Source organism: Lithobates pipiens, unplaced genomic scaffold, assembly GCF_037356315.1.
Source record: "Lithobates pipiens isolate NorthernLeopardFrog02 unplaced genomic scaffold, aLitPip1_a1.2 Scaffold_13, whole genome shotgun sequence".
Taxonomy (NCBI): Eukaryota; Metazoa; Chordata; class Amphibia; order Anura; family Ranidae; genus Lithobates; species Lithobates pipiens.
Window position 1 is genome coordinate 181105487 of NW_027507718.1, and position 13558 is coordinate 181119044.

Genomic DNA, 13558 nt, shown 5'->3' on the forward strand with positions numbered 1-13558 from the left:
TTACACAGTAATCAGTGTTTTTTTATAGCACTAATCGCTGTATAAATGCCAATGGTCCCAAAAAAGTGTCAAAAGTCTCCCATGTGTATGTCGCAATACTGCTAAAAATCACAAATCACAGCAAAAACCAATCAATATTCGCTTATTGCGTTTTTTTGTTTTTTTATCAAAAATATGTAGAAGAATATATATTGCCCTAAACTGAAGAAATGTGTTTTTTAAAAAAACCTTTTGGGGGTATTTATTATAGCAAAATGTAAAAAATATCAAATTTTTTTGTTTATAGCGCAAAAAATAAAAACCACAAAGGTGATTAAATAACACCAAAAGAAAGCTCTATTTGTGGGAAAAAAAGGATGCAAATTTTGTTTGGGTACAGCGTCAAACGATTGTAATTGTCAGTTAAAGTGACACAGTGACAAATTGTAAAAAGTGCTCTGGTCAGGAAGGGGGTAAAATCTTTCGGGGCTGAAGCGGTTAATAATAAACTTTTATATAGACATACACTATATGAATCATGTGCTTCTGTAATTGCTAATATTTGAAAATGCTGCTCCACGTTAATGATCATAGCACACTGAACAAGCTGCCTATGTTTGGAAAGATCCTACACTCTTTTAGGATACTTAAAGCGGAGTTCCACTCAAAAGTGGAACTTCCGCTTATCTCCCCCCGATGCCATATTTGGCACCTTTCAGGGGAAAGGGGGGGATAAATACCTGTTTTTGACAGGCCGCAGCGCAATCTCTCGGAAGTTCAGCTCCTTCCGCCGCCGCACCAATTAGAAAGCGTACCACGCTTCGCGGATGCACAGTAGGGAACCGACTGTGAAGCTGAAAGGCTTCACTGTTGTGTTCCCTTACCAGACAGACAATCCAAAGATCGGCCGGAGTGCTGACATTGCGGGTTCCTTGGACAGGTAAGTGTTCATATATTAAAAGTCAGCAACTACAGTATTTGGAGCTGCTGACTTTTAATTTTTCGTGGGGGGGCTGGACCCCCTATTTAATTTAAGTTTTAAAAACGGTAATTTTTTCAGGAGAAGTGATTATAATAATGCTTAAAGTGAAACGATAAAAGTGAAATATTCCTTTAAATTTCAACACCTGGGGGTGTCTATAGTATGCCTGTAAAGTGGCGCATGTTTCGAACAGTCCGAGAGCAAAATTACATTTCTAAGGCCCCTTTCACACTGGATTAGGGGCGGCGTTGGCGGTAAAGCACCGCTATTTTTACCGTCATATTTTACCGTCATATTTGCGGACGTATTTGGCCACTAGTGGGGCACTTTTAACCCCCTCTAGCAGACGAAAAAGGATTAAAACCACCCGCAAAGCCTTGCTGCCCCATTGATTTCAACGGGCAGGAGCGGTGGAGGACCAGTATACACACCGCTCCTTCACCGCTCCAAAGATGCTGCTAGCAGGACATTTTTTACTGTCCTGCCAGTGCACCGCTCCAGTATAAAAGCCCTCGGCTTTCACACTGGAGTGAAGGAAGCGGCTCTTTCAGGGTGCTTTGCAGGCACTATTTTTAGCGCTGTAGCACCTGCAAAGTACACCAGTGTGAAAGGGGTCTAAAGGAAAAAAAGTAATTTAAAACTACTCGCAGCTATAGTGAATTGTCGGGCCCATGGAGGCAGGTCGGTCCCTTTTTTTTTCTTTTTTGGGTACATTGGCGGAGCAAGAGAAGAATAAGAAGACTTTGTGGGGAGTTTTTTTTTTTAATAAAGGACTTATCCCAAGCCATGTCATGTCATTTTTACCATTTTCACACTTTTTTTGTGAAACGATAGGGGTACATTTGTACCCCGTTACCAAACCAGATGACCAGGAGCTGTTTCTAAATTGTTTGAAAAAGACTAAAATCAGACTATAGAGTCTCTTTGCGATGCAATAACGTCACATTAAAAGCACTAAGAGAGTAGTGATGGACGAACTTCCGACGGGACGTTTCGCGAACGCGAAACGCGAACGGGCACAAACGTTCGCGAAAACGACCGTTCGCCGCGGGCTCCATTGACTTCAATGGGAGGCGAATTTCGCAAACCTTTAGGTCGAATTTGCGGCCACGGGGTAATTATTAGGGGGTAGCACGTAGTCCCACCACCTGGACAATAGCATAATACATGTATGAGGTGAATTTGGGATCGATAACTACAAGCATTTTTTTTTTATTTGGGAAATTGTTCTGACAATTCAGGACTATGGAGCTAATGAAGGCAATGGAGGAGAGGGAAGGTCAGGGACCAGGGTAGGCAAACAAGAGGGTGCAGGAGATACAGAGCACTGACAGCAGCACCGTAATACAGAGCACTGACATCAGCACCGTGACATACAGCGCTGACAGCAGCTCCGTGACATACAGCGCTGACAGCAGCTCCGTGACATACAGCGCTGACAGCAGCTCCGTGACATACAGCGCTGACAGCAGCACCGTGACATACAGCGCTGACAGCAGCTCCGTGACATACAGCGCTGACAGCAGCTCCGTGACATACAGCGCTGACAGCAGCTCCGTGACATACAGCGCTGACAGCAGCTCCGTGACATACAGCGCTGACAGCAGCTCCGTGACATACAGCGCTGACAGCAGCTCCGTGACATACAGCGCTGACAGCAGCTCCGTGACATACAGCGCTGACAGCAGCTCCGTGACATACAGCGCTGACAGCAGCTCCGTGACATACAGCGCTGACAGCAGCTCCGTGACATACAGCGCTGACAGCAGCTCCGTGACATACAGCGCTGACAGCAGCTCCGTGACATACAGCGCTGACAGCAGCACCGTAAGCAGCCCCAGGAGGAAGTCAGCACAGCACAGGGATGGTGTGATCCCCTCATAATAAGAACCCCCAGGAGGAAGTCAGCACAGCACAGGGATGGTGTGATCCCCTCATAATAAGAACACCCAGGAGGAAGTCAGCACAGCACAGGGATGGTGGGAACCCCTCATAATAAGCAGCCCCAGTAGAAATATGACACCGCTCAACCTCTTCAAAGAGGAGGGTAGGGGCATATAGTACGGTGTGCTTTTTTGGGTCAGGGAAGTGAGCCAAATGAATTAAGAAGGTCTGTGTGCTTGATTCCAAAAATTGTTTATAGACATATACATGGTCTACTGATCACATGTGTTGAATTCCTCCGAGATCCATGCCTCATTCATTTTTAGAAATGTGAGGTAGTTAACACTGTGGTGAGCTAGGCGAGTACGCTTATCGGTCACAATCCCCCCTGCTGCGCTGAACGTCCTTTCGGACAGGACACTGGATGAGGGGCAAGCCAACAGTTCGATTGCAAATTGGGCAAGCTCTGGCCAGAGGTCAAGCCTGCCCACCCAGTAGTCTAGGGGTTCATCACTCCTCAGAGCGTCCACATCGGCCGTTAACCCAATGTAGTCGGACACCTGACGGTCTAGGCGTTCCCTGATGCTGGATCCGGATGACACCTGTCGATGGGTCGGCTGAAAGAATGACCTCATATCCGAAGTCACCAACACATCTTCAAACCGGCCTCTTCTTGCAGGCGCTGTTGGATTGGTACCCGCAAATCCTTCTCTGGGAGTGGGAATTGCTCCTCTGCCAGCGCACGCAAAAGCAGAATGCAGCATTTCTCGAAGCAAGGCCTGGAAGTGCTGCATTCTGACAGCCCTCTGCGACGGCGGTAACATTTCCGCCATTTTGTGTTTGTACCGGGGGTCTAAGTACGTTGCCACCCAGTACTGGTCCTTGACCCTCATGCTTTTTATACGGGGGTCCCTATTAAAACACTGGAGCATGAAGGCCCCCATTTGCACTAAAGTGGAAGCGGTGTGGTGGCCTGGCTCCTGCTCATCATCCAGGATAATGTCGTCCTCTTCATTCTCCTCTCCCCATCCTCGCACAACAGGGATCCCAGAAAGGTTTAAAGCATGCTCTTCTTGCTCCTGCTCATCCGCCCCGGCACCATCCTCCTCTGACTCCTCATCAGACTCCTGTTGTTGACTTGTCTCAGATAGAGTAGCCCCCCCTGGGAATTCATCCAGCATTGCGACTTCCTCATCTTCCCGCTCCTGCTCCTCCACAGCCTGATCAATGACACGACGCAATGCACGCTCCAGAAAGAAGGCATAAGGTACCATGTCACTGATGGCGCCATGGCTGCGACTGACCAGTTTGGTGATCTCCTCAAATGGCCGCAGAAGTCTGCATGTGTCGCGCATGAGCAGCCACTGGCGCGGTGAAAAAAAACCCAGCTCCCCAGAACCGTTTCTTTCGCAGAGTTCATACAGGTAGACGTTAACTGCACGTTTCTGCTGGAGCAGCCTATCAAGCATATAGAAGGTTGAGTTCCATCGCGTCGGGCAATCGCAAATAAGACGTCTGACCGGCAGATGGTGTCGCCGCTGAATGTCAGCAAGGCGAGCCATGGCCGTGTAAGATCTTCTGAAATGGGCCGAGATTTTCCTTGCCTGCCGCAAGATGTCCTGGACCCCAGGGTATTTGACAAGGAATCGCTGCACGACCAAGTTTAAGACGTGTGCCATGCACGGCACGTGCGTGATTTTGCCCTGTTTCAATGCGCTAAGCAGATTGGCACCGTTGTCACACACCACTTTACCAACTGTCAAATTGAGCGGTGTTAGCCACTCATCTGCCTGTGAACGCAAAGCTGAAAGGAGTGCCGGGCCAGTGTGGCTCTTTGCTTCCAGGCACAACAGACGCAGCACGGCATGGCAACGTCTCACCTGGCATGTGGAATAGGTTCTGGGGAGCTTGGGCGGTGCAGTGGAAGAGACGCTAGCAGCGGAAAAGGAGGAGGCAGCTGAGGAGGAGAGGGAGGAGGATGGAGTAGGAGGAGGAGAAGAAGAGTCAGGCCTGCATGCAATCCGTGGCGGTAAAACCAAATCTACACGGGTGCCACGGGTTACATGCTTGACGGCCGTCAGAAGGTTCACCCAGTGGGCAGTAAAACTGATATACCTTCCCTGCCCGTGTTTGCTAGACCACGTGTCTGTGGTCAGATGTATCTTGGCACCGACACTGTGTGCCAGAGATACATTCACTTGCCGCTGAACATGGCCATATAGCTCTGGGATGCCCTTCTCTGAGAAATACTTCCTTCCTGGGACCTTCCATTGTGGTGTTCCAATGGCCACAAATTTGCGAAAGGCCTCCGAGTCCACCAGTTTATATGGCAGTAGTTGGCGGGCTATGAGTTCTGACAAGCCAGCCGCCAACCGTTGGGCAAGAGGGTTATCCGGCGTCATCATTTTTTTACGCTCAAACATTAGGCCCACGGAAGCCTGCCTTTTTGCAGAAAAATGTGAGCTTGGCGTGATGGAAGGTGGAGTGGAGGACAATTGTGAGGAGAGAGGAGAAGGAGAAGTAGAAGACGAGGCTGGACGGTGAGAGCCTGCAGTGTGGCTTTGTGTGTTCCGTTGCTCCCACTGGGCTCGGTGATGGCTGCTCATGTGCCTTCTTAAGGCGGTCGTCCCTAGGTGAGTATTGGGCTTACCGCGACTAACGCGTTGACTGCAAAGATTGCAGATGGCAACGCTATTGTCAGCAGCGGACACGTTAAAAAAAGCCCACACTGCGGAGCCATGTGCCGGTGTCCTGGGAGCGCCAGATGTGACCGTACATGGTCGATGACTCGCTCCTGATACATTTGCAGTCTGCTTTGTCCCTGCTGTGCAATGTAAGTCATTGCTGCTTCTCCTCCCTATCTGCTGGTCCATATCTCCCTCTGAACTCCCCTCCTCTTCCTCTCTTGTGGGCACCCACGTGACATCACTAGACACGTCATCATCAACGTCACCTTCCCCACCGCTATAAGTAGAGTAGGCAGCAACACCGGGGACCAACCTCCTCCTTGGGCTGATCTGGGTACTGGCGTCAGACTGCTGAGTAGCGCTTGTTGCTACCTCCTCTTCCTGATCCAATACCAAGAGTGGCTGCGCATCAGAAATGTCCTCTTGATATGGATCGGAAAATAATTCCAGTGACTCAAGCGGAAGGTATGTGGTGGTGGTGGTGGTGGTCGTGTTGTTGGTGGTAGTGTCTTTGGGGGTGCACATAGCAGAGAGTGAAGAAGAGGGTGCAGATCGAGAGGATGAGGAGGGTGCAGAAGAGTAAGGCTGAGCGAGCCACTCAACCAAGTCTGGTGCATCCTTTAAAGTAATTGAACGCACCTTCTGCAACTTCCCACTTTGGCTCAAGCCTGTTGCTCCTGCCCTACCCCTACCACCCCTGCGGAAGGGCCTGCCTCTTCCTCTGCATGTCATTTTTTAAATGACCCTGTGACAAAACTCTTAGTCCCTATACCGCTGAAGGACTGCTGCAGTATAGGTGAGCGGTCAGCAGTGGTGCACGTCAACCCTATCTATTGTGGACCTATAGCGGTCCTTACAGAACAGCAGACTGTACCGCACTCAAGCCTATGTACCGTAGCACCCTATACCAAGTTACCAGTCCTTATAAGAACTTTTGTGGACCAAGCAGGTTGTGTGTTAGTGATTAGCAGACTGTACGTCAGTCCCTATACCAATGAAGGACTGCTGCAGTATAGGGCAGCGGTCAGCAGTAGTGCACGGCAACCCTATGTATTGTGGACCGATAGCGGTCCTTACAGAACAGCAGACTGTAACGCACTCAGGCCTATGTACCGTAGCACCCTATACCAAGTTACCAGTCCTTATAAGAACTTTTGTGGACCAAGCAGGTTGTGTGTTAGTGATTAGCAGACTGTACGTCAGTCCCTATACCAATGAAGGACTGCTGCAGTATAGGGCAGCGGTCAGCAGTAGTGCACGGCAACCCTATGTATTGTGGACCGATAGCGGTCCTTACAGAACAGCAGACTGTACTGCACTCAGGCCTATGTACCGTAGCACCCTATACCAAGTTACCAGTCCTTATAAGAACTTTTGTGGAACAAGCAGGTTGTGTGTTAGTGATTAGCAGACTGTACGTCAGTCCCTATACCGCTGAAGGACTGCTGCAGTATAGGTGAGCGGTCAGCAGTGGTGCACGTCAACCCTATCTATTGTGGACCGATAGCGGTCCTTACAGAACAGCAGACTGTAACGCACTCAGGCCTATGTACCGTAGCACCCTATACCAAGTTACCAGTCCTTATAAGAACTTTTGTGGACCAAGCAGGTTGTGTGTTAGTGATTAGCAGACTGTACGTCAGTCCCTATACCAATGAAGGACTGCTGCAGTATAGGGCAGCGGTCAGCAGTAGTGCACGGCAACCCTATGTATTGTGGACCGATAGCGGTCCTTACAGAACAGCAGACTGTACTGCACTCAGGCCTATGTACCGTAGCACCCTATACCAAGTTACCAGTCCTTATAAGAACTTTTGTGGAACAAGCAGGTTGTGTGTTAGTGATTAGCAGACTGTACGTCAGTCCCTATACCGCTGAAGGACTGCTGCAGTATAGGTGAGCGGTCAGCAGTGGTGCACGTCAACCCTATCTATTGTGGACCGATAGCGGTCCTTACAGAACAGCAGACTGTAACGCACTCAGGCCTATGTACCGTAGCACCCTATACCAAGTTACCAGTCCTTATAAGAACTTTTGTGGACCAAGCAGGTTGTGTGTTAGTGATTAGCAGACTGTACGTCAGTCCCTATACCAATGAAGGACTGCTGCAGTATAGGGCAGCGGTCAGCAGTAGTGCACGGCAACCCTATGTATTGTGGACCGATAGCGGTCCTTACAGAACAGCAGACTGTAACGCACTCAGGCCTATGTACCGTAGCACCCTATACCAAGTTACCAGTCCTTATAAGAACTTTTGTGGACCAAGCAGGTTGTGTGTTAGTGATTAGCAGACTGTACGTCAGTCCCTATACCAATGAAGGACTGCTGCAGTATAGGGCAGCGGTCAGCAGTAGTGCACGGCAACCCTATGTATTGTGGACCGATAGCGGTCCTTACAGAACAGCAGACTGTAACGCACTCAGGCCTATGTACCGTAGCACCCTATACCAAGTTACCAGTCCTTATAAGAACTTTTGTGGACCAAGCAGGTTGTGTATTAGTGTTTAGCAGACTGTACGTCAGTCCCTATACCGCTGAAGGACTGCTGCAGTATAGGGCAGCGGTCAGCAGTAGTGCACGGCAACCCTATGTATTGTGGACCGATAGCGGTCCTTACAGAACAGCAGACTGTACTGCACTCAGGCCTATGTACCGTAGCACCCTATACCAAGTTACCAGTCCTTATAAGAACTTTTGTGGAACAAGCAGGTTGTGTGTTAGTGATTAGCAGACTGTACGTCAGTCCCTATACCGCTGAAGGACTGCTGCAGTATAGGTGAGCGGTCAGCAGTGGTGCACGTCAACCCTATCTATTGTGGACCGATAGCGGTCCTTACAGAACAGCAGACTGTAACGCACTCAGGCCTATGTACCGTAGCACCCTATACCAAGTTACCAGTCCTTATAAGAACTTTTGTGGACCAAGCAGGTTGTGTGTTAGTGATTAGCAGACTGTACGTCAGTCCCTATACCAATGAAGGACTGCTGCAGTATAGGGCAGCGGTCAGCAGTAGTGCACGGCAACCCTATGTATTGTGGACCGATAGCGGTCCTTACAGAACAGCAGACTGTAACGCACTCAGGCCTATGTACCGTAGCACCCTATACCAAGTTACCAGTCCTTATAAGAACTTTTGTGGACCAAGCAGGTTGTGTGTTAGTGATTAGCAGACTGTACGTCAGTCCCTATACCAATGAAGGACTGCTGCAGTATAGGGCAGCGGTCAGCAGTAGTGCACGGCAACCCTATGTATTGTGGACCGATAGCGGTCCTTACAGAACAGCAGACTGTAACGCACTCAGGCCTATGTACCGTAGCACCCTATACCAAGTTACCAGTCCTTATAAGAACTTTTGTGGACCAAGCAGGTTGTGTGTTAGTGATTAGCAGACTGTACGTCAGTCCCTATACCAATGAAGGACTGCTGCAGTATAGGGCAGCGGTCAGCAGTAGTGCACGGCAACCCTATGTATTGTGGACCGATAGCGGTCCTTACAGAACAGCAGACTGTACTGCACTCAGGCCTATGTACCGTAGCACCCTATACCAAGTTACCAGTCCTTATAAGAACTTTTGTGGACCAAGCAGGTTGTGTGTTAGTGATTAGCAGACTGTACGTCAGTCCCTATACCAATGAAGGACTGCTGCAGTATAGGGCAGCGGTCAGCAGTAGTGCACGGCAACCCTATGTATTGTGGACCGATAGCGGTCCTTACAGAACAGCAGACTGTACTGCACTCAGGCCTATGTACCGTAGCACCCTATACCAAGTTACCAGTCCTTATAAGAACTTTTGTGGACCAAGCAGGTTGTGTGTTAGTGATTAGCAGACTGTACGTCAGTCCCTATACCAATGAAGGACTGCTGCAGTATAGGGCAGCGGTCAGCAGTAGTGCACGGCAACCCTATGTATTGTGGACCGATAGCGGTCCTTACAGAACAGCAGACTGTAACGCACTCAGGCCTATGTACCGTAGCACCCTATACCAAGTTACCAGTCCTTATAAGAACTTTTGTGGAACAAGCAGGTTGTGTGTTAGTGATTAGCAGACTGTACGTCAGTCCCTATACCGCTGAAGGACTGCTGCAGTATAGGTGAGCGGTCAGCAGTGGTGCACGTCAACCCTATCTATTGTGGACCGATAGTGGTCCTTACAGAACAGCAGACTGTACCGCACTCAAGCCTATGTACCGTAGCACCCTATACCAAGTTACCAGTCCTTATAAGAACTTTTGTGGACCAAGCAGGTTGTGTATTAGTGTTTAGCAGACTGTACGTCAGTCCCTATACCGCTGAAGGACTGCTGCAGTATAGGGCAGCGGTCAGCAGTAGTGCACGGCAACCCTATGTATTGTGGACCGATAGCGGTCCTTACAGAACAGCAGACTGTAACGCACTCAGGCCTATGTACCGTAGCACCCTATACCAAGTTACCAGTCCTTATAAGAACTTTTGTGGACCAAGCAGGTTGTGTGTTAGTGATTAGCAGACTGTACGTCAGTCCCTATACCAATGAAGGACTGCTGCAGTATAGGGCAGCGGTCAGCAGTAGTGCACGGCAACCCTATGTATTGTGGACCGATAGCGGTCCTTACAGAACAGCAGACTGTAACGCACTCAGGCCTATGTACCGTAGCACCCTATACCAAGTTACCAGTCCTTATAAGAACTTTTGTGGACCAAGCAGGTTGTGTGTTAGTGATTAGCAGACTGTACGTCAGTCCCTATACCAATGAAGGACTGCTGCAGTATAGGGCAGCGGTCAGCAGTAGTGCACGGCAACCCTATGTATTGTGGACCGATAGCGGTCCTTACAGAACAGCAGACTGTACTGCACTCAGGCCTATGTACCGTAGCACCCTATACCAAGTTACCAGTCCTTATAAGAACTTTTGTGGACCAAGCAGGTTGTGTATTAGTGTTTAGCAGACTGTGCGTCAGTCCCTATACCGCTGAAGGACTGCTGCAGTATAGGGCAGCGGTCAGCAGTAGTGCACGGCAACCCTATGTATTGTGGACCGATAGCGGTCCTTACAGAACAGCAGACTGTACCGCACCCAAGCCTATGTACCGTAGCACCCTAGACAGACCAAGTTACCAGTCCTGATAAAGAGCTTTGTGGAACAAGTGAGTTGTGAATGATTAGCAGACTGCAGCAGAAGGGCAGCAGTCAAGTATAATATTCTTTCTATATTTGGAAGAAAGAATATTATACGTGTACAAGCCTATTACCGTACCACTGATACCAGTCCTGAAAAGAACCTTTGTGGAACTAATAGTAACAGCAAGTCTTTAAAATTATCCTCACTGCCTGACACACTGCTTCCTGCCTGTCCCTATACAAATTGGCAAAAAAGAGTAGGCTGGAACGATTAGCTGGAACAGCTCTTTTGTGGACCTGATAGTAACAGCTAATGATGATGATGATGATGATGATGAAGAAAGACTAATCTGGCTGAGCTGTCCCTAAAATAGCAGCATACAGCGCTCTGTCCCTTTATCTAAACTGACAAAAGAAACTCAGGCTGCTGACCTAACACCTATACCAGTCCTGAAAAGAACTTTTGTGTACCAAATAGCTAGCGTTTTCTCTGTCCCTACTCCACACAGGATCCTTTCCCTACAGTGACAGAAGAAAGAATGTAAAATGGCCACCGGATCGGGTGTATTTATAGGTTAGGGGGAATGTCCAAGTGTCCATGAGCTGTCATGTCTCAATTGGTTGTCCTGTAACACATGATAAACGTGTCACGAAAGGTTAAAGTTCTTGTATACATTAAACACGTAAGTCCGCCGGGGCGAACGACGGAAAAAGGCGTTCGAACCCGCGGACGGCGAAAGTCGGAAATTCGCCGCGAAACGACCGCCGGGCGAACCGTTCGGCCATCACTATAAGAGAGATCAAGGATGGCTTGTTTTAGTACTCTTTTGATATATGACATCTATATGTAAAACATAAGTATTAGTCTGAAAATGCTTCTTACCATGCTGACCCGCAAAACTCCTGTTAAAACCACTGTAGTTAATAGACTGACAGTTCTGTGGTTCAGTGCCATGGAATAGATAACGCTCATTAACACCATCAGGCCCATTCTTCATGATCATGAATTCTTTCCTCATTTCGTAAGCTATGTGTTGATACTTGTTCTGTATCCTCTCAATCTGACAAAGAATTTGTTTAAAAAAATGTTTTACTTGGAAACGTTTTTTGAAGCATACTTTTTGGCATAATCTTTTTCCATAAACTCTTTATTAAGACTTCACATTTCCGCAATACAACATATAAGCAAAAAAAAATATATACATTGAGGGGTAGTACATCAAATCTTCAACAGATAACGTGATCACAATGTATACGTAGGCATGAGAAGTACATATGGTCTGGTATAAACTAGTCACCAGAAAATAACACTGGAAATAGAAAAACAGTAGCTGAACATAATGAGGGAAAAAAGAAAACACAGAAATAGGGAGTGAAAAAAGACTCAAGCTCCAATGTAATTTCTGCTTGTATATCTTTAGGTCCAGCTAGGTAATAGATCTACACAAATTGCTTCTCGAGAAATCAAGCTGGCTATAGCTATCAAAATGGTTCCCCCTTGCCTATCATGCAAGGGAAGAGTAAGCCACTGGTAGTAAAAGGATGTGTCCCAGGGGTGAAGAACAGGAACAATAAGGCGCGTTGCACAAAAGTCTTTATTAGACCCTACACTGAAGAAAGCAATAAGAGAACTGAATCAGGGTAAGATAACAGCTGGAAGAGGAGTAAGAAGGAAAGGGTAGAGACAAATAAAACATTGTGGAAAATAACAAAAGAGGCCACCCATCACTCCCCACCACTTGTCCCCACTTCATTCCTGGACTGTCCAAGTGTGCACAACGAGAGTAGGGAAGCCGTGGAAAAGAGCTAGGTCAGATCACAAAGCTAGTCTATCACGTGTGCCAAACCCTAAGGGTCCTCAGTCTAATAGGGACACAGTCGCGCACCCTACTTAGTGAAGGCAACCAGGGCACACATTTCTTTTAGTAAGCCATTGAAAGAGACCAATTTATTGTTACTTTTGAAAATACACCATTAACTATGTTAACCCTTGAAAATGTATTATTGGTTAACATGAAATAATATTCTGCTTGCCACTGAAAGTAAAGAAAACGAATCATGTAAAAAGGTTCATCAGGTTACATTGCACAAACCTGTAAAAATTAACTCTCCAGCCAATAATGTATAAAGAGAAGATACTGAGCCAACTGAAACTATTTAATACAAACTGATTTAGGTAAAATTAAGTTTAAAAATATTTTTTGTTTGATAAAAAAAAAAAAAGATCCATGCGGCTAAAGAGAATGCAAAGTGGTTTGTCCCTTGTTTAACGCATTTTATGCATTTTATAGTTGTTTACTGCTTTGAATAATCTGAGTAGTCTGGATAGTTAGATCTGCTGTTCACATGCATTAACAAAACAACATTGATAGAATCACACATCTCACCTCTTTAAATGCAGGCCTTTCTGTTCAGAACAAACAACATTTAAAGGTCACTGTAAACATCCTTATTCCTTCAATTATTTCCTAAGGCAGGCTATAGATGGTGCGAATTTTCACGATTCTCCAATCAACACAGATAGTACTGACATGGGAATCACTCCAGGCGAACCATTGTCTGCTCCCGGCGGGGGGGGGGGGGGGGGGGAGTTGTCCCTATCGGAAGAAGGCAATGATTATTGCTAGCAGCTATAGCAGCCACTAGCGATAATCGCAAGTGAATCCCGCAGGCTGGTTGTACCCAAAGTGATCGATTGGTCACATTGGTACATTTAGCCTACCCTCCCACGGTTTGAATCGTGGCCGGTTCCTGCTGAATTGACTGAGATTCTAAACGACTATGGCTGGCCTAACCCTAAACACTTATGGCACCCTTACTTTTGTCCCTTTTTGAACCTTAATCGTTAAAGCCCCCCCCCCCATAAAAAAGACGTTAAGGCTGGGTTCACCCTGCAGAATACTCCAGCTCACAGCAGGGGTCT

At 47.5% G+C, this 13558-nt stretch overlaps 1 protein-coding gene across 3 annotated transcripts in view; it reads right to left on the reverse strand.

The window, feature by feature from the left end:
- The window catches only part of LOC143974486 (protein mono-ADP-ribosyltransferase PARP14-like), a 197508-nt gene that overhangs the window by 12619 nt on the left and 171331 nt on the right, over positions 1 to 13558 (reverse strand). For all 3 annotated transcript variants that reach the window (XR_013272233.1, XM_077475944.1, XM_077475943.1), the window contains exon 14: positions 11519 to 11696. Coding sequence is in view for 2 of the 3 variants with exons in the window: in XM_077475944.1 (XP_077332070.1) it covers positions 11519 to 11696 (178 nt within the window). In the remaining variant the exon portion in view is untranslated. The remainder of the gene's footprint in view (positions 1 to 11518; positions 11697 to 13558) is intronic.